Source organism: Magnolia sinica, chromosome 2 (genome assembly GCF_029962835.1).
Source record: "Magnolia sinica isolate HGM2019 chromosome 2, MsV1, whole genome shotgun sequence".
Lineage (NCBI taxonomy): Eukaryota > Viridiplantae > Streptophyta > Magnoliopsida > Magnoliales > Magnoliaceae > Magnolia > Magnolia sinica.
In genome coordinates, this window is record NC_080574.1 from 7,282,456 (window position 1) to 7,304,895 (window position 22,440).

The 22,440-nt window shown below is 39.0% G+C and overlaps 1 protein-coding gene across 8 annotated transcripts; it reads left to right on the top strand.

Moving 5' to 3' along the window:
• The first annotated feature begins 5,921 nt into the window (after positions 1-5,921).
• Positions 5,922-20,956, top strand: LOC131233278 (uncharacterized). Of its 8 annotated transcripts, none has more exons than XM_058229943.1 (11): positions 5,922-6,152; positions 6,337-6,553; positions 6,973-7,098; positions 7,186-7,341; positions 12,143-12,272; positions 12,794-12,835; positions 15,384-15,563; positions 17,453-17,530; positions 19,431-19,603; positions 19,697-19,763; positions 19,939-20,956. In XM_058229943.1, exons 1-10 carry the CDS (start codon positions 6,073-6,075, stop codon positions 19,730-19,732), a joined length of 1,218 nt encoding a protein of 405 aa, XP_058085926.1. In that variant the 5' UTR covers positions 5,922-6,072; the 3' UTR covers positions 19,733-19,763; positions 19,939-20,956. The 8 variants fall into 8 exon arrangements, 5 of the variants coding, with proteins under 5 accessions (XP_058085926.1, XP_058085934.1, XP_058085953.1 ...); XM_058229951.1 differs by having other exon boundaries at positions 19,950-20,956; XR_009165165.1 differs by lacking the exon at positions 19,939-20,956 and adding an exon at positions 15,666-15,708 and having other exon boundaries at positions 5,932-6,152; positions 19,697-19,879.
• The last annotated feature ends 1,484 nt before the right edge of the window (positions 20,957-22,440 follow it).

A 22,440-nucleotide genomic window follows, 5' to 3' on the forward strand; every position in this document is an offset into this window, starting at 1 on the left:
ACTAGTAATCCTGAAAAAAGATTACCGAAATATTGTAATTAGATTATAAAGATACTTAAAAAAGACTTTACAGCTATGGTATCAAGTATATATATTAGATATTCAACTATAATAGAAGAGTACAATGATGCAAATTGGATATCAAATTCAATGCAATTCAAGTCCACTAGTGGCTATGTATTTACTCTTGGAGAAGTCACGACATCCTGAAAGTCTAAAAAGCAGACCTGTATATCTTGATCCATAATGGAGTCTGAAATTATTGCTCATGCGACTGCATGTGAAGAGACTGAATGATTAAAAAAAATATTTTCAGATATATCCTTGTGGGGTAAACTAGTGACAACAATAGCATTGCGTCGTGATAGCTAACCTGTAATAGCGATGACAAATAATATGACCTATAATTGTAAGTGCATACATTTACGTTTGAGACATAATTAGTTAAGTAATTGATCTGAGATAGGATAATTGCAATTGACTTTATAAAGTTTAAAAAGAATACAGCTGATTCACTAACTAAAGCGCTAGCTAGAGAGTTAGTGATGAGTAAATTGAGGGAAATGAGGTTGAGTCCCATTTAGATAAATTACCGGCAATGAGAACCTAACCTATATGACTTGAGATCCTAATAATTAGGTTCAATAAGTAACAATAAGTTACTTTGAGTGATTTGGTATCGCCACTGTATATGAAATTTAAGAACCCTATTCCTATGGTGTAGCAATGTAATGACTTATAGTATTACGGAAATAATCATTGCAGAAGATCACGACAAATCAAGTGTAACTACACCTTGATTCACGACCACAAAATTATTTACTTTCCATGTATATCTCATTAATACATTTCCTTGTTTATAGTTTCCTGTAAATCTGATTTTATAGACATTAGACAGCTGTAAACAGATCCTCAATAATTGTACAGTTACTGATATAAATATACATCATCTCTCGCTGCATTGGACACGAGAGTTTCCAGCATTCTTGTTTATCTTTTATGGTATCAGAGCCTAACATAACCTCCGTTTCTTTCCCTCTCCACCAATGTGGCCTCATCTCCTTCAAACTCGGTTACTCCCATAAACATCCATAGCCTCGTCACAATTAAGCTCACCAAGGACAATTACCTTCTCTAGAAAACTCAGATCGTCCCCTATCTACGTGGTCAACGCTTGTTTGGGTTCGTTGATGGAACCATCTATAGTCCTAGCCCCACCATTCCCAATCCTGAAGCAGCAACCTCCTAAATCGCTCCCACTGAAATACCAAATCCCAAATACAGTACCTGGTATGATCGAGATCAGGTTGTTCTGAGTGCCCTGGTTTCCTCTTTATCCGAGAATATCCTAGCACAAATGGTCATCCTCACAACTTCAAGAGAAGTCTGGGTCGCCCTTGAGATAATGTCTCGGACAACTTGGCTGCCATCGGACATCCCCTTCAATACCATAAATTTATAGCTTACCTTCTTAGTGGCCTCGATACTTCTTCTAATGCTATTGTCATGTCCATTTCCACTCAAATTAACAAAATGACTTCAGAAGATATGTTTAACCATCTTCTTGCGTTTGAGTTGCGCCTTGAGCAGCAACAAACTGTCGTTGACACCTTTGTTGGCTTGGTGAACGTGGCCACACGAAATGACTCCAGGTCGCGCGGTGGAAAACATCCACAATAGTAACGCTCTTCTCCGAACCAGTCCTATGGTTCCAACTCCATCAACATAGGAAGGGGACGTGGAAATAGAGGAAGAGGTGGTTCGCCTCAAAACTGCTCCTCCAACCCGAGACCACAATGCCAAGTCTGTGGAAGAAATGGCCACACAGGTATCCAATGTTATTATATGTGCGATCATGCCCGCCAAGGCACTCCTCCTAATATGACAGCTTATGTGGCATCTCCCTCACTACAACATGATACCAACTGGTATCCGGATACTGGCTCAAAAAACCATCTCACCAATGACTTCCGCAACTTAACTATGCAATCAGAATCTTATCTTAGCAATGACCAAATTTACGTTGGCGATGGGGCAGGTTTACCTATAAAAAACATTGGTTCCACTACCCCTTCAACCCCAACAAATTCCTTTATTTTAAATAAGTTGTTGCATGTACCTCAGATAAATAAGAATTTGATTTCTGTGAGCCAGTTTACGAGTGATAATAATGTTTATCTTGAATTTCACTCTTCTTCTTTTTTGGTGAAGGACGAGGCAACAGGGAGAGCTCTTCTGCGCGGCATAGTTGTGATATAGTGGAATGTTTAGCTATATCCTTAACGAGCTCCAATAAAGGTTGGAAGGTTACACTATGTCCTTAACGAGCTCTATAGTTGTAATATAGTAGAATGTTTAGCTACATGTACATCTCTAAAGGACTCACCTATATGAATGTGAAAGTAGGGTAATATCTTACGAGAATTAGAATATTCTCTATAGCACTTATGAAACTATGATAAAACATGTGGGTGTAATGTGTTGTATTTAAAATTTTAAGTTATTTTAAAATGTTATGCATGTGATGTATTTGGATTGTTACTGTGAGGAGTTAGTTCATAACTTTATGTTACTTCCTCCCAACAAAGTACACATATTTACATTATGCAAGGTTCAAATATTTTAAGATACATTTACTGATGCACTTCGTTTTGCTGATTTGCCTAACCAGTTCTTATTTGTTTCCTTAAATATTCAAATTGTGAAGGATTATTAGATTAAAAGAGTTTTAAGAGAAATATAAGAAAATTGAATTTTACCTTTGTTAACCAACTTGTCTTAATTGTGTGTAGTTTTGTCCCATATTAGAAAGTTGTTAAGAAAAATAATATTTATATTAAAACCCCACATTAATCATTTGTATTGGAAAACAAGGGTATGCCATAGGAGCAACTTCGCACGCGTGTGCGGTGTGGCACGGTGTGGTGTGTCTATGATCAGACGCTTTTGGTTTTCTTGGCATATATTTTATACTCATGCATATGAAGACAGAGTCGTTGTATACATACCTAAAATTAATGAGCCGGCATGCGCCGACATGCATTTATTACATTGCTCACATGCGTCTTAAGCCCTAACGATTATCTACTTTTCATTTATAAAGAAATACCTCTCCATTGCAAAATCATCCACAAATTATCTATTATTTGGTTTTTCTTTTTCTTTTTCTCTAAGTTCTTTCTGGGCAAATCAGTTCAAGTATTCTCGATATTGTGTGGTTGTGATCGAGAGTGTACCAAATCCAAGCTGTTCATCTTGAATAAGAATTGTTGTATTCCAGGGCTAGGCTTACTAAATCCTAATGCATCTGAAATATTTTTGTAGTGATAAATATGTTTTTAAGACAACAACTATAACATGCCCCGGCTCTTTATATTCTTTTGATATTATTTTTTGTTTATTATTTTAGATTTTATGCTACGTCTCTATATTTTATAAGCAACAATTACATAATCCGGAATCGGGCAAGATACTCTGCCTTGGAAACACCTTCTCATCGCAAGTTCACTGTAGGGGTGTACCACTTAAGGCACACATGCATAAGGTTAGATTTTAAAATCTCTTTGATGGCTAAATGTTCCCCATCATCTTCTCCGTCTCATTCAAACTCACCTCTGCAACTTCCACCACACCACCTTCTCCTTTCTCTCTTTTATCCAATGTATGTCATCCTTGGTCAAGTCATCCTTTCCTAACATGCACCTGGAATGTTAAGAACATCGACTTGATTACCACAATCATCCTTAATTAACTTGGAGCTTACAACAATGAGGATATTGTCTTCATAATTTCCACCTAACCGTGTGCAAATACTAACACGTTTTCCAAGCATCACGCATCCTTGCTCCCACTTGGAACTAGTGTGCTTCTAGACGCAGTGCACGTTCGAAACAAAACAACTTACAATTCACAACCAGCTGAGGTCTTGTATTGGTATACTATCTACACACCATCGAGGCAAACCCTCCAAACTTCTCATGCCTTCTCTTACTCCTTGATCAACAAGATATTTGAGGATTTCATGCCTTCTCTTACTCCTTGATCAACAAGATATTTGAGGGTTTCCTCAATGACTTTGATGGATTTGAGGGAACATACTTTCATTCCCTTCTTTGAAGTTGATGACGAGCTTCAAGATGGGATGCATGACTCTACACATGATTTCCCATGTAACGCGTAAAGAGCCATGGATGTGAGATTGATCATGCTATATTAAAGAAACAATTGCTGAATATTTCATGTATATCATGGCTGCATGATTATTGATGGACATCACATGGTTGCGAGAGTGGCTAATGTATTTTCCTATGTTTGTTGCAATTGCTTGCTATAAGCAAAAACCCCTTTTGAATGAGGCCAGAGGTGTCGGCGGAACATTGGAATATATAAGATCTTTACCAGGAGGAACATATTCTATTATCTGATAAGACGTTCACCATCTGAATACAATCACCTGAATTGACCTTTCATTATTGAAACCATTTGAAAGCAATCTATACATAAACGTGGTACTTGAATATCAAATTCCCCCCAATACGGCGAGACAGGTCATGTATTTTGCAATCATTAATATATCATACTGTATTAACTCAATAGAGTGGAATAGCATAAAAGGATTTATGTAGCCAATCCCAGAGGCTTAGACGACGACAAGGAGGCAACCATCCATCTGAAATGTAAATAGTTGGTTTTCATTTCTTTTAAATTATTTATTTCTTTGTGCACTTAATCAAAGGATGAATGAGGAACATTCAAGTGGAAAATAAGGATCTTATCAATTTTCGGGTTAGGTTAGGCACAGGTTCATTCGGGCTTGAGACTTGAACCTTAAGTGTTAAGCCAGGCATGGGCATAGCTTAACCTGGCCCATTGCATTAATCCTTAGATAGCATGCCACATCTGGAACCCGAAAGATTAGCTGGGCCTTGGCCAGCACAGTCTGACTTGGAAATTGATAAAATCCCTATTTTAACTTGATGCAACTGATCTAACCGCGAATCAAGAGGGCCCCTCATGCACTAAGAAATAGACACTTGGAGGAATGAAACAAGCGTGATGCATGGACTGTGTAGTCGAATGACTGGAATGGTGTTTTTGCAGGATATAAGATGTAGGCCAAACTGAAATGATAGGAGCCCATGACCAGCCCAAGATTTGATACATTCATGAATGACGGGTCCAAGCCCAGCCCATGGGCAGGATAACCGGTCCAAAGGCCGGTCAGGCTGGTCAGGTGAGCAGGCGCCTGTCTCGTTGCCCACCTAGAGAGTGGAGAGACGTATATGAGATTGGGACGTTGGTTGAGTTGGAAACGCTAAATGTGCCCCGGCATACGAATTCGTCAAGCTCCGCTCATAAAGTGGACCACATTGATGTGTTGAAAGCAGAGCGTAGACTGTTCCTTTTGTTAATCAGATATGGATTGGGTCTTTCTTATGCAAGGACTTGCTCCTGGCCGGGCTCCGTGAGACCCATTGTGATGTATGCCTTTTTATTGACGGTCCATCCATTTTGCCGGATTATTTTAGGGTACGAGCTAAAAAATAGGTAGATCCTACCTCAAGTGGGCCACACCATGAGAAGGGAAAACACAATTATCAACTTGACCGCTCTTTAGACGTTTTTAATGATGGGCATTCAATACCCAATGTGGCTTACGCTGTGGGGATTGTCAGTTCTGTTTGACCCTCTGAACAGGTTAGATGGAAGAAAAACGTGATGTGGCCGTTGAGAAGGTTTCAACGGTAGTGTCATTAACCCCACTGCTTCACGGAGTGTGATCCACCTGTACCTTGGATCAGACTCTTTTGTTTTTTTTTTGTTTTTTTTTTTTGGGCTTATGCCCGAATTGATATGGAAAAATAAATGAACGGCGTGGATAAAACAGATACATCGTAGTCGGGCCCACATGGCTTTTCCACGTATACTCACTACCTGCGTCGGCGTTGTGTTCCACGAGGCAATCCGATTCCCCTCCCGCTCCGAAAACATTGCAGTGCGGTAAGCTTAGGGTAGCGGCGACAGGATCCGATCATTTCTTCTGCATCAAAACCCGGTCTCATCTCTTTCAAGATGGAGGAAAAACCCTCACTATCTCACCGCAAACGCCCCCTTTCAGAAGACGACGACGACGAACCTCTCCAACCTCCCACGTACCTCTCTCTCTCTCTCTCTCTCTAAAATTCCAACTCCAATCTCCCTCTCTTTCTAGGGTTTCTGGAAAAGAAGAAAAGAAAGAAAAATCATGCGAATTTGATTTCTTCTAATTCCAGGATTTCATAGTTCAATTTCTTTTTGTTCCATTTTTTCTTAGATTCTGGAATTTGCCTTGTCCAGGGAGAAGAGGCCAAGGTTCCCAAAGGGCAAAAAGGTGAAAAAGGATGATGGAATCTCTGCCCCGGAGCTGGCCGAAGTCCATCCGAGCGGTTGGACGGACCCTCGGCTCGCAGCGAAGGAGCGTGCCAAGCGGCGGAATCAGATAACGGCGGAGCTCTTCAGTGAGCAAGGTGCGGGAATTCTCCAAGATGTTTCCTCTGCGGAAGTAAATTATGAGGTTCGCCCTATTCCACTTCTTTGCGTTTGTACAGTATGCTCGGGTTTCAGTGTGTATGAGTGTGGCCCATGGTCCAGTGATTTTAACCATTGGTATTGTGGCCCTGCTATTGATGGTAGCCAGATTGGAAGATCTCAACCCTTTAGTTGGTAGCCACAAAATAGAAAGTTAAGAAAGAAAATTCAACAGTAGTCCATATTCAATATAGTAAATGAATGAAGATTCAGTGGCTAGGAGCCTCCAATCGAGGAAGATTTTTGGTGCATGCGTATCCGTGGGTGGGTCCATCATGTCAATGGTTTGGATCACCAAAAAAATGGGTTGGACAATTGAAAATCGAGGGTAAGATAGATATTCCAAGGTCGAACATTTTGTCGGTACCTCATTTGTATCAATGGCAACTGTATTATCTTTGGCAGGGTAATGGTAATTTTGAGGATGACGGAATTTTGATAGAACCTTTCAATCTGAAGCAAGAAAGGGAAGAAGGGTATTTTGACGCGGATGGGAATTTTGTCGAATATGTGAATCAAAATGAAATTAAGGTACTGTGTCTAGCTTAATTATGCCCCTTTATTCTTCAATACATGATAATTGCATTTGCTTGACAGATTCTTGTCTGTTTGACTTAGGATGCATGGTTGGATAGTGTTGATGTTGATACAAAACTTGCTGATAAAAGATATAAGAAAACAGATAAAGAAGGAGAAGAGTTCCAAGACCTTTCATCCGAGGACATTGGAAAGATGAAGAGGCGGATTGCCAATCTGCTCCAGCCAAGCGAAACGGTAGTTTTTTAATTTGTGTTTTACACTGTCTGTTAGAGGTTTTTGATTTAGCATGTTCAACCGATGTATTTGTCTGTTCACCAATTGAGTTGCAGGTATCTAGCATTCTTACCTAACAATTTCCTATAGAGCAGTGAGAAAACACATTTGTACAAATACATGGAATCGAGAATTTAGATTGTAATTTTTCATTCTAAATAAACACATCTCTGTAACTTTTTATTTGGCTATTGCCTGCTGTCTGAAAATCACATTGTCCAATTTGAGTGGGCTTCCGAATGGTTCAAAATATTGTTTTGATACTAAGATTTGCCCAATTTGTATTGGCTTTGAGGGTAAAGAAAATGTGTCACAGCACCAAAATGGGATCATAACTGTCTGAAATGGACAAAAATGGAACAAGTTGGGCGAGTCACCCTCTGAAACTGCATTTGAATCCATGTTCCAATCATGTATAAGATTGGTTCCTGTTCAAGGTCCTTTTATGAATGGAACAACAACTTGCTTTATTTGTGACCATGGAGGTTTTTTTTTTTTTTTTTTGAAAGGTGACAACAATTATATTAAAAAGAAGCATGCAGAATGGCAAAGAAAAAAAAAAAAAACTAAAGGAAAAATACAATGTCTCAACCCATATGCACAAGAAGCCCACTCTATAACAAAACCCCTCGTCCTACTCAAAACCACATCCACAGGATTCCACACTATGAGTGACGTTGCAGAAACGTCTCATTTTCCTTTCAGTCTAGACGGCCCAAAAGACACCTAGCAAGTTAAGCCTCTACAAAGTGATGATATGCTTTCGAAGATCTACCCCATTCCAAACTAGAAGAAGATCTCCAATAAATTTTGGCATGGTCCATGCGACATTGAAACTTGTAAGGAAACTTGGCCAAATCTGATTTGTACACTTACAATGGATCAATAGATGATTCATCAACTCTGCATCTTCCATCTTCCATACACATAAGATAAACGTTCAGGATGAGCATAGAATGCTTCTGGAGATTATCCATAGTTAGCACCTTCTTCTTACTACTAGCCAACTGAATGCCGCAACCTTGGAGGGAGCTTCATATTTCCACATGTGCCGAGTTTTCACTTCACCAATTTCCCCACTATGGTCAATCATATCATAAAATGATTGAACTGAGAATCCTCTACCCCCCCCCCCCCCCCCCCCCAAATCAGCTTATCCAGGTCCTCAATTACTGGAAAGCATAATTGAAGGTGAAGTAATAACCTCACAAACTCTTTCGTCTCCTCATCGGATAGGGGTCTACGACATGGAGGTGGCCAACACAATTGAATCGCCGCCAAAAGAGAAGCAACTAGAGCATTGCAATATATTAATAGTTGGAGACAACTGAGTTATCCTTGGAAACATATTTTTCAACAAGAGGTCGCCACCAAGTCACACATTTTCCTAAAAATGAATTCTTTCACCATTTCCTAGAGAGAAATCAACCCCTTCGTAGAACTTACCTTTCATAGTTGTGGTCCTTTCCAAACAGCCGAAGCTTTGTATAAAGATGAGTCTAACGTGTACCACCCACCCTCATTACACTCATACTTGCAATAGATCTTCTCTAAAGTGCATCTTCCTCCACCCCAAACCTCCACAATCATTTCCCCAAAAGAGCTTGGTTCATTAGTCCCAAATCCTTAATACCCGCACCTCCCCTATTAAAAGGCTTGCATGCCTTTGCCCATGATAAGAGATGAAACTTCTTCTTCTTGTCCCCTCCCTGCCAAAGAAAATCCCGCCTCAATTCCTTAACCCCTTCAGGCTTTTGAACAAAGATGTAAAACATAGCGCAAGATTATAGTGGACAACCTTAATAAGAGTGATTCGAGCTCCAAACAAGAGATACTGGCTCTTCCAATTGGCAAGCTTATGTTCAAATCTCTCCACTATACTGACCCAAAGGTGCTTTGCTGGTTTTCTCACACAGAGGGAGACCAAGATACGTGGAAGGGAAGGAACTCACCCCACATCCAAATATCTTGGCCAATAAACTAAACTCTTCGGCCGGCAAATGGATTTCCAACATAATACTCTTAGCAACATTAACTTTTAGACCTAAAACAGCTTCAAAACAACAGATCACCAAACGTAATCTCTCCACCATGTTTGCATTAGCATCACATAATAGGATTGTATCATTTGCATATTGGATATGGGAGATCAGCTGACTTGTCCTACTAACCTTGAAACCACCACAATATAACTGAACATCTTGACCGCGCTTTAACATTGTCCCCAAGGCATCCGCTACTGCCACAAACAAAAGCAGGAAAAGTAGATCCCCTTGGCTCGATTCTCTTGAACTTTTAGGAGACCTGTTTATCACACCGAGAATCTTATTGAGCTGATACATTCCATAATCCAACCCCTCCATTTACTACCACACCCAAAAACATGATTCTAAGCCTTCTCAATATTGAGCTTACACATAATTCCTTTTGCCCCCTCGTGTCTTGAATCTAAACATTCGTACATAAGCAAAGCACCATCCAATATCTGCCTCCCTCCAACAAAGGCTCCCTGGTTTTTGGAAATAATCCCATCAAGAACTGCCCGAAATCTAAAGGCCAAAACCTTTGTAAGAATCTTATAAGGGTTGCCTATCAAACTAATTGGATGGAAGTCTTTTAAGCTTTTGACCCCAGATTCCTATGGAATTATAGCGATAAACAGAGCGCCCATTTCCATTGAGATCTACCCCCTTTCATTGAAACTGCTTAAAGAACAACAAAACATCCTTTTTAACAACTTCCAAACAAAATCGAGAGAACGCCAAGGGGAACTCATATGACCTCGGGGCTTTTTCCCTCCCCGACAAATCAACTGCTGCCTCGATTTCCGATTCAGAAAAAGGCTTCTCAAGAGCCACCAAACCTTCATTGGAGATGTAATGGGTAGCTAAATTATCTTTGGTATTATCCATCTCTCATTCAATAGCAAATCCTTATAGAACTCTACAACCTTGTCACACGAATGGTCTTTTTCATCCACCTAAGCCCCGTCCACCACTATGCTATTGATTAATGCAGGGGCATTTTCACACCGGGCTTGAGTGGAGTGGACTATGTGAAGCGGGGGCACACTCAGGGCGGTGGGCCCGTGTGAGGCAGAACCCATGTGAAGTGGGCCCCACGAGGTGGGTTCAGCCAAGGGCCTAACCCATGTGAAGTGGGGCTTGGGCTATGGGATAAAGGGATTGATTCGCCACACTCTATCGGTTTGAGCTTTTTAGAGCAAGTGGTTAGTTATCCTACATCAAAGTGGTATCGGAGTGGGAGGTCTCTTGTTTGAAACTCCTCATTGGGGGTGATTAATGCAAGGGGGCATCTTCACATTAGGCTCGCGTGGGATGGCCTGTGTGAAGCAAGGGTGCACTCGAGGCGGGTGGCCCGTGTGAGGCGGGTGGCTTGTGTGAGGTGGAGCCAATGTGAAGTGGAGCCTGGGCTATGAAATAAAAGGGATTGATTCGCCACACTTTATCAGTTCGAGCTTTTAAAGCAAATGATTAGTTGTCTTGTATCATTGATCTTATTATAACGTGCATGCACACTAGCTACGTAAAACATCTGATATTCTTGTCCCCCTCTTTAAGCCATGTGGCTCCATCTAGTATTCTTGTCCCCCTCCTAAAGCCACCTGGCTTGTGAACATTGCTTCCACTTAATCTCTTCCTCCTTTAAGCAACTAACATACTTGAGCCTAAGCTTTTTTTGGAGCTCCATATTGTCCTCTGAAAGACCGGCCTCCACAAAAATATCTAGCTCTTGGATTTTGGACAAAATTTCTTCCAATTCTGACTCTATTCCCCAACACTTCCTACTTCCAAACCCGAATTTTCCCTTTTAGCAATTTCAATTATTGACTTAAAATAAAACCTGCAAAACCTTACACCGCAAAAGACTTCCATCACTCAAAAACCAAATTAGAGAGTCCCTCCACTTTCAACCACATAAGCTCAAACTTGAAAGGTCTAGGGCCCAAGCTTTTCTTCCTCAATCTCCAACAATATTGGGCAATAATCTGACATGGGTTTTGGCAAATCCACGTTGAGAGACTAAAGGTGGCAAACCCACATTGAGAGACTCAAGGAAACCTGTCCACCCTTGAAGTAGAAGCAAGGAATCTCTATTTTGGTCATAATAGCATTCTTTTGCCCATTTGACCAAGTAAACTTCACATGTCCCATTGGAAAATCACTGAGTTCTTGAGAATTTACCTAATATTAGAAATCCCTTGTACTATTACCACGAGATATATTTCTATCTTGTCTTTACTGGTAATTTTTGTAAGGCCACGTTAAGCATTTTCTGGGAATTACTTACCATGTATTCCTATATTTAGCGAGGGAAACCGTTTCTGAAGATAGGGTTTCCATATTTTCTGAGTTTAGTGTGTCAGCCTCGGCAGTGAATGGAGATATGGATGGCCCTCATATCTCATTTATGAACTCCTACAAATTATAACTATCTGCGGGCAGCTAAAATGACAACACACAAGGTTGATTTTTTGTTGTTTTAGTTTCATTTGTCTTTTAAAATAAAAATAAAAATCATTTCATGTTTATGAGTTACTAATGGGTAGCAATGCTGTTTTTTATTTTTTTCTCCCATTTCCCACCTTTTTATGTATATGGTTGAGGTCATAAGAGTTCTTTCCTTCTTTCTTTCTTCTTCTTTTGAGTGCTTAGTTGAGGCCATAAGATAATAAATTCTGTGTACGATATAAATTCTGATATCGGAAAGTTGAATTTGATTCTGATTCTGCAACTTGCAGGTTTTACAAGCTTTAAGAAGGTTGAAAGGAATTTCTAATGACAAGAAAGGAAGGATGCCAGAAGAAACAAAACGTATGTTTGACCAGCTAACAGAGGACGCCATGAAACTGATGGAGAATGGTGATTACAGTTAAGTGTTTTGAAGAACTTCATTCTATCAATAATGAAAATTCTATTGAAGAAAAAGCGAGAAACCACCATTAATTAAGACATGGATCATGTTCATTGGAGGTCTTCTTCATTCTTGTGATTCCCGGTCCTATGGTATGGCTAAATAGGCTTATGGTCGTATCTTTTCAAAGGTTGTTCTTCCTAGCTTTTAGTTCAAAGGCTGGCAATTAGTCTATTCCAAAGGCAAGCAATAGGAAGGTGTTCTAGTTAGTTGACACAGTTCACAGATCTGGCAACACCTTTAGCTAAAAACATCTGAGTGGCTTCCCTTGGAACTTGCTATTCAATTCTTCAAATATCCACGTTGAACTTTTATTTCTCACAGCATGTCTGGAACTATCGAGCAGCCACTGCGCTTCTTATGTTTTTAAAACCTTGGACCAAGTGTTCTTTGTCTATCTTGTTGTGCACAAGTTAAATTTGTATGCTGCTTTTGCCACTCATAATCAAGTTTTTATTTCTTGTATTCTATTGTTCAGATGTGTACCATGAGAAGCAAGAGGTATTTGAGCGAGAGGCAGGTCAGTAATTTGTTTTCTTCTGTTTTTCCAGATGCGTATGCCTAGTGGATAGTTGTCTTGGCTAGCGTGGTAATTGTTTAAATGTTGTATCATATGTTTGTACTTTCTCAATGTTGGCTGTAGTTGTTTTTTTTTTTTCCTTCAAACTTTCTAGGTGCTGACCTGTTTAGATTATACATCAAGTGTGAGTTCTTGAAGAATTAGTATTTAACCTTGGCTGTAGACTGAAAAATCTATTCCTTTATTGGAGGAATTGCTATAAAATTCCCTTTAAGATGGCATTTTATTGTTTGAACATCCTTCTGATTTTGCTGAAGCAATGGCAGTTTCTTATCATATCATACCCAGTGGATTTTGATGTATGGTCACATGTATCTTCTTTCATGCCCTGCATATGGTGTCATTTGTTGTGATATTGTTGGCTTTTAGAAACTAAGCATTGGGATGGTTCCTCCATGTGGGTGCTTTGTGCGTGACCTTTTCTATGTGTCGATGGGTGCTTGCCTGGCAATTGCCCCTCTATGACCATACTTAACGTGCGCCTTCTTTGGCATTCATGTACTGGTTAGGTTGGAGATCAATAGTGTTTGGGACCATGTTAGCAAGTGAATGGTGTAAATGTGAGCCTCTCTAGTAATTGATTCCAAGAGCTCGGGTGAAACAGGAAGGTTGATGTTTGGTGGAATCAAATCATACCATTTTTTGCCAATCTACTATTTAAAAGCTAACCCAGGATTTCTGGGAGAAAGCTAAGATGATTATGATCATGACGAGATCACGAAGGTTTATTAGCAAAGATCAAAGTGTGAAAAACTCTCAAGACAGAGCTCTTCAGCAAACACCTTTATCTAGAACATTTCAGCAGGGTTCGCCCCTCTTCCTACATGGCAAACAAAATGTGTAACCTAGAAGGCAAAAGCCAGATCCATTGAAAACAAAATTCAACTTCCAAGGCTTGGCGTTTGGCAAGGAAGCCCATGTTATGACATAGTGATTGAGCATATGTAAAATTATGGTGGCATTTCTTCTACGATGGAATACTTGTAGTAATCTATCTTCATTCTATATCCATGTGGCGGTGCTGATTAAGTGGTACATGCAATGACATCATCATCAAGCAAATGTAAAACTATGGCGAAGACATTTCATTTAGCACAGAAACCTTGTATTCTATCTTGATTCTATATCAATGTGGCAGTGCACATTAAGTGGCACATGATATGATATCACCATCAAGCAAATGTAGAACTATGTTGAAGGCATTTCTTTGACCATTTCATCCTTGTTGTCTATCTTGATTCTATTTCCATGCCCTTTGAGTGGCACATGCACTTTGAATAATGTATTGCAAATTTGCTGGCCCAGTTAAACTTTCTATTGTGATGATTTTCTGCTACATGTAATACTTTATCTTGAATCTTGATGGTACAATTAACAAGACAGGAGTTCCCTTTGTTAGTCGCATCTCAATCTAAGTTGTACAGGTGGAATTATTGTCCTATTTAGCTTGATCAGTGACCATTTGACAAGATCTATAAAACATGGGGACCCAAGCTAACCTGAAGCATCTGCAGTCCAAAACATTAACATAAGTTCATAAGCCACCATGGAATGTTCCCATGGTCAATGTACAGTCTGCAGCTATGTGAACTTGTTCTCAGGATGTCAAAATCCCAAATTATAAGGCCTCCTGCTTCAGAAACCAAGGTTGTAATATGCCTTGTCTGGCTTAGGACCTTTTAATTTCCACCACAATAAATTTAGAATATGTTATTTGCAAATTTTCTTCAACCACTATTCTTTTTGGGCACTGAGAAACCATAAAATTTTATTTGTTTTTGCAAGGCCTACCATGATGGGATATTATGACCTTTCTTTATCTTTTTATATCAATATATCTTTGCTGAGTACAAATTTAATATATGCATTATGAAAAGCTTAATTTGACAGAAGATTTGAAATTATATAGCCTATGTAGGAGCATGGTTTGTTATAAAAGCTGCCGTCGGTCCTGGATAATCATAGCAAAAGTGATCAAATTTAATATGCCAAAAATAATTAAAATTAATAAAGTGATAAGCATTTTAACCGTGTCTGTCTTATATGGTATGCTTCTCCTTTATAACAAGTTGAAGAACATTTTTTTTCATATCTCCATGTTGCTTGGCAGCAGCCATCTGAGAAAGAAAATGTTCAATCTACAAGGACTATGCTACTGAGGCACCTGCTTTAGTTGTCGCTTATAATCCACTCTCCGCTGGCCTGTGTTTCCTTCCAATTATAAGTTAAAACACTGTGAGGTGTAAACTTGTGTTGCAATTGCTTTTATATGGATCTCATAGTATTTATCTATCCAACTTTGCTGCTTCATATGTTTGAATTTTTAAATAAGCAACTGATCTGGTGCACCTCTCCCATGTAACTTTTTCAACTAGTATTTCCTAAAGAAATCTTTTTTCTCGTATGCATGTGTTTATATGCAAACTGGTCATGGTGTGTCATTTGGACATTTGTTTGTTATCTTAGCTATCTCTTTCCTTCCTTCCAGAAGGATATGAGCGCTTAGCTCGTGCAAGGGAAGGTACATCCATGAGCGCTGGCGACTCATTTGATATGTTCGGGGAAGATGATGAAAATGCTGCTTTGAATCAACCCTCTGACGCGGATGGTTTGGGCTCTCAATCTGGACCAGAAAGCTCAGTGCCATCACAAAATGTGGAATCAGAGGGTAAGTTTCTTCTCAATGACTCTAGGATGTGTAGCTTTCAAATTTTGTAAAGCAGCGGGTCATGGATGTTTTCCTTACTCCCTATTTGTGTTGAAACTACAGGTGGAGAACCGGAAACTGATTATGTGTACGATGAGTCATCTGGGTAAACAGTTCTTGTTCTGTTAAGAGGGCATAATTATATGTGTTGTTACAAAAGAATAAGAAGAACAAGATAATATCTGTGTTCATTTGGAATGACTGCTGGGAGCATAAACATGACATGTGTAGGGCATCTAAGTCATGCATAAGATAGGCCAGGCCCTAACCATGAAGATTACTTGGAGCAAAAATCAGGCCAGTCCACTCTTCAGGCAGGCTGCACCTGTACGTTGAATCAGACTGTCAGCTGGTCTTTTCAAACAGTTCGTTTTTGTTTGGGGGCCTGCCTGATTAGCAGACTGGCCTGATTTTTGTGACAGGTGATTTTCATGCTGTGGACATATAGCTCAGATGTACACATGCCGTGTTGGCTTGTGACACTTGTGTGCAACCAGTTGTAGGCAATCAGTGCTATAATTAATTAGCCTACTAGAATAAGGATAATGCTTCTTGCATGTTAATCTAATATGAATCAACTGTTTGTTTACTCGTATTCACTTTGCAATGGGAATGAATGACTCTGACAAACTTTTCATGACTGTCCTCCTTTTCTTGCTGCTTAAGCTTTCTGGATTGTTTAACTATCTGGTTCTTTGGCAGCTAGTTTCAGAACAATGACCTTTCAGACTCAGATGCTTCTCAATGTTGTAATTTTCCTGGTTATGAGCTTTTGGAATTTCTCTCATTTTGCTGGCACCCATATGGGAAATGGGGGCAGATTTGCAGTTTGGCTTGAGAAAAGGATACAACTTGGCTGAGCCTTGCTTACTGCATTTTTTGGGTACTTGCTGCTCACACGTAGCACATGTGTTAGATCCAATCCACTCATTAGGTATGCAGTGCCATCGATCATGTAGATGCTTTGGCCCCAAAATCAGGCTGCTCTACTCATCAGGTGGGCTATATACATGTACATGAAAAAATGAATAGAATGGGCCATATTTATTGTACATGTGTGGCTTGCCAGATGAGCGGAATGGTTTACTTAACCCAGAGTGCTTTTCTTTTTTTTTCTTTTCTTTTCTTTTTTCTTTTTTTTGGGGCAAACACCCAGGGTATTTGCACGGTGGGGCATGCTTGAGTGGTTTTGAACTTGCACACATATGAGCACTATGGACGGCACTTCGTGTCTCTCTACTTGCTCAGAAGATGAGGAAAAGGTTGTATTAAAGGAGGAACTAAAATTCCAAATATTGGCCAGGACAGCTGTACATTCTGGTATATTACAACAAAAAAATGCTCAAAAATTTTACTTGCCTACAATATACAATTCCCAGTGATTCATAGTTAAAAGGGACAAATGTCTGTTTTGAAAGGCATCATGAGTTTAAACATTTAATCTTTCTCCTGGAGAACAGAACACCATTAAAACCTTTTTGTCATAAGCCACAGTGCCACACTTAGTTTTAGTTTTTGGAATAAACAATGGTTTTCCTTAATCGCTGATTTGTTTATGAGGTATCAAGTCTATGTAGTAAATGTAAAATTCTGTATTTTTCTGCTGCTCAATGATACTTGCTTCTGAGATGATAATGTTTACCATATCTGGCTTGTGTATCTTTCTCCATTATATTTGGTTTTGGTGACGTTCAGTTCTATAGTGTTTCTGTGATTATTACATGAAAACATATTCTAGTTTCTGTGCACTGTTCTCATATTCCCACGCATTAATTTCTAAAATGATCTTACTAGACCATCTTTTGTTATTTTATATTCTACTTATTTATTCTTTTATTTCTTTTTGGCAGTTACTACTATAGCAGCAGTTCGGGGTACTACTACGACCCTACATCAGGGCTATACTGCTGTGCCACATCAGGAAAATGGTATCTACTCGTGTATTTTTCTTTGGTGTTGCCTTCTTGCTCTCTCATGATTGGCAGCATTTAGTTTTTCCTTTATGGAATTTTTAGTAAGCTTACTCTAGAGTATGAAAATAAAGGTTTATAGTCGCTGATATTTTCAGTAGCACTTTTAATGGTCACGACTCGCAAGTTGTCTTGTCATCGGTGTGTTAGCCATTCAATTGTACTAGCTAAGCACCTGCTTGGAGCAAGGCAAGGTGTTCTGTATTGGTAATGGTGGGTGTAATGGTGCCCACTGTTACCTTTACGGCGTAACGGAGTATCAGCCGATATGGGGCCGTAACAGCCGATATGCCCCCTGTAACAGTAAAAAAAATCTGAAAAAATATCCATTAAATCTGGAAAATTCTAAATAATCCAAATATGCATTCATTTATAATTTTGAACATGTTTATGGTGGTGTAAGGTCCACTCTTCGGTGAGAAAGTTGTATCGGGTTGCCTGAAGAATTTATGAACATGACAACCTGGAATTGACTGTAAAACTCAGAGATTTAATTTTCTAACTGTCTAATATCAATGATAGATATATCTTTATCACGAACGCCCATATATTCAGAACTAAACATGGCTGCCTCCAGAATCTCATCTTTCTTCTTCTGCACAACAATTCATTTTCCCTTCAACTCATCCAAACTGGTTTGCATTAAGATCACTATCTCTTTTGGCACTCTGGTACATCCCGCAACTTGACCCTTTCGATGTGCCAAATGTTGTTTAAGTCGCGTAATTCTATCAGTTATTACTCTATCACAATAGTTACACTTCATTTGGTGCCTACTACCACCTACCGTCTGACAATATTGTCATCCAATATCATCACTTCCTTGTTGCCCAGTACCAGACATTTTCTTAGGTAGACATGGCCTATGTGAGAGTCTACTCGATTCTCTAAGTTTAAATACAGTTTTTATAGTAGAATGAATTAATTAAATCTTGAAACTTATAACCAGATGTAAATAAATTAATGAAATAAAGTTCGAACTTTTGAATCTAATCAATAAAGCAGAAATTAAGTTCTAAACCCTACAAAGCTCCAAAACCTGCCCAAAATAAGAAAATATAAACATAAAGTCACTAATTCGATTTTTTTTTTTTTTTAAAAAAAATTGAATCAATTATGAGTAATGACATTTAAGCACATCATGTGATCTTATATAGTCTGAAATTTTTTTAAAAAAAAAAAAATCAAAGAAAATAGAAATCAGTTGCATAATCTGTAAAATGCACATTGATATGTTCTACTATGATCAATGTTTTAAATATCAACGATATATCCCACGATATATCTTGCATCCTACCTGTGCGATACGAAACACACAAGTAGTACGATATATCCCACATGTTCGATCTGGTGAGCATTTTTTATTTTCGAGCCTTTCTTTTTCTTCTGTAAATCATGTTAAATTACTGTTACAAGGGAGAACCATTTTTATTTCTTCTTCTTTTTCTTTTTTACTTTTTACTTATTTTTTTAATTGATGAAGTAATTTATTGAGAAAGCTGTCAACATGCAAAATAATACACCTAAGCAAGGTAGAATCCCACACCTGCATTAGAAGTGGTCAGCACCCAGCTCTTTTCAGATATGAAGTGAATACAACAGCCTGTAAATTCCTCAAGGGAGCTTGGCCACCATGAATACTGAGTACTGCTTTTATTTCTTTGTCACTCTCCTCATCAAAATTCAGTGATTTTGATCTATGATTCGTGGAGTCGAATCTTTACAGTAGATATTCATTTAAAATTACCCAAGCATGCACACTAGCAGTCACATGTGTATTTGAGGTCATGCGTAACTTGCACTTGTGACATGGTTGATTGAATGTCACTGTTCTTTTTTATTTTTCATTTTATTTTAGGTTCTCATTTAATGAGCAAACGGGTTCATATGATGAAATCACCGGGGAGGCTGCACCAGATGCTGACTAAAGAAGGGACATGCCCAAGTAAGCTTGGATGTAACTTTTTCTTTTTAAAATCAAATCACAGGGGAGGCTGCACCAGATGCGAACTAAAGAAGGGACATGCCCAAGTAAGCTTGGATGTAACTTTTTTCCTTTTCAACTCTTCACCTACGTAAGAAAATTTGAAAGAGGAAGTTTGTGATGTTGCCGAATTTCTCAAGGATTTTGTACGGAGCAAAAAGTTTATTGTTACGTGAAGTTGGCCATATTCGGTTTTCCCCCCAAAAGGTAAGCGTGAAATTTGAAATCCTGATCTCAATGCTCTGCACCAGTAGTATTATTGTATTAGACTGTTCTCGAAGTACAGTAGTTTCTCAATGCCTGGATTACCATCTTCCATCGTATTTCATTATTTGCCATTTTAGATCGTAGGGCTTATATGATCGGGTTTGTTTTGCCTAAGTTTTATTTCAGGGCACCAGCATGCGTCATCCCATGGGCTCACATGCAGAGATGGTTGGATGATTGGAACTGCCCAGTTTCCGGGCACTGCTGTGGATGGCCCACAATCCAAATTATAATGCTGTGAGGATGATCTCATCCCAAGATTTGTGTGAATTGAGCATGATCTGTTGGAGATTTTCATCTCCAATTACTGCAAATCTGATATAGATAGTCACAATTATTTATTTTGCATTATGGACCATTGCCATTCACGATAGCACCTAGAGGATGGACAGTTTGGAAGAAATTGCGGATGGCCCATTGGCCATTTTGGGATCAAGGCAAAATTATTTGGAAAATGCTGTTGCCATTTGCCATTTCATGGGATATTTGGGGGGGCATTTGGATCATAAGTTGCTTAAGATAAGCTACTTATTACAGAAGTAGCTTATCTTAGTTTCTACTTATTAAGAAGATTAGTTTGTTTGGCAAACAACATTCTTACCAGCTTCTCCTTTCTTTTCTCTCCTGATGCCTCTCTTCAGCAACTTATGGAATGTAGAAATGCTTTAAAAAATTACCCACAGTGACTGTACTTATAAGTAAAAAAGTTACTTATAACTCATCATAAACCAAACTTACCTGAAACAATTCACTTATCTACTGTTGTAAGTAGAAAAGGTTACTTTTTTGGTGGTATCCAAATGGGCCCTTGGAGAGAGATGCTAGAATATTTGAAGGTAGAGTGGCATGTTGGAGTTCATCAATCGGAATATTGTCTTTGGTTCTGGAATGGGCGCTAGTCTTGTTGGAGTTCACCCGTCCATCATATGCAGTGCTGATTGGAGATTTGGAATCAGTTATTTTGTAATGATTCCTGTCTTGGATTTTGTATAGAAAGCCATGGTTTCTGGAGTTATTGCTCTTCTTTCTTTTTGGCTGTTTTTTGTTGTTGCGGGATGAGAGGGTCACCAGCTGTTGTTAAATCTTTTTGGGCTTCTTTGTTTCTGTTTTGAGGTTTATTGAAATGGTCAATTTACATTTATTTTTTTTTTAAAAGTCTACCAAACACTGAGCCTTCTAAACACAAACATCGGTTCAACGCATCAAAGTCCAAGCTCTCTAAACCTGGAATTATGGCTTCTGTTATTCAACACCCGAAGCAGTTTACTACAACACCTAAACAGCATCTACACCCAAATGATTTTTAAGACGAACACACAGTAGATCCATCATCAAGATGAAGGGTGCAACCACTCGGAGCAATGCAGAAGTTGCACATGGGAGTGAGCTTCTCTGCTCCTGAAGATGTGCATGTCATATAGTCTGCATTGTAGCAAATATCTGGGCATATGCTTTGACACCGCTTTGTATCACTCCAAACAGAACCATTCCTTCTCCGTCATTAGAGCAACAAAAGGGTGAAAGAAAATGAGGTGAGCTGGTTAAAAGCTGGTTGTTGCGTCACTCTATGTGACTGCTTGAAAGGAGAAAGAAAATGAGGTAAGCTGGTTGAAATCTGCCTGTAGCGTCACTCTATGTGAATGCTTATTATATGGACTGATCAATCACCTACCACCCGTGCGCTGGAACTCTTTCCGGTTATCTTTTTATTTATTTATTATTATGATTTTTCTGCGTTTAGGAGTTTTTGTTTCCTGTTTTAGCCACGAAAGCGGGATGTATTTGGAGGGCAAACTGGTTGTAAATTACCTTCCAAACTGGATGAACCAAAAGAGTGCACGGCTACGATTTTCCCATTGACAAGATATTGGAGGCATCAACATCCACGCACATTTGGGTCCATCAGGTCTTGGATAATCGATCTGCAGGCTATGTACCTTGTCACAGCCATAGGCTGTTTGCACACATCTTCCTGGGCCAATGATCATATGGTTGCCCCTTGCATGAGAGCGTGGAGAATAGAAGAATACAGCTGCCAGAGACGAGTAGGAAAAGCAGAGGAAGGAAGATTGGTGGGAACCGTCTTTTCTGCATCTATGAAAGGAGGGCTCTGTATTTACAAGGGAAATTACGGAAGATAGTAGGAAAAACAACCTCCATTTATTTATTTTCTACCTTTACTAATGAATAGGTGAAACCTCTAGCCTGTACAGTTAGAGAGGTTTGCTACGATAATCCGGATGTATCACTAATAGTGGGGAGTTATTTGTTATTCTGGAACCATATTTTTTAAAAATGTTTACACGTTCTAAATTGTAGAAACCACTGTATCTAAGTCCACAAAATCAAAATTAGATTGGTTGAACTGTCCATTTGTTTGATGAAATAGGACTGTTGGATAAGTTAAATTTCAACATTTGAATAAACAACAGTTATATAATTAGAAAAATGCCATTTTATGGTTAATGATACATCTAAACTATGGTCCTTAATTCTAATTACTTGGATCATCCATCCCATATTGCCACGTGGGAATTGTTGTTGTTCGATTTTGGATCATTTTGCATTGGATCCAAAATTTCCATGGGTGGGTGATTAAAAAAATAAAAAAGGATTT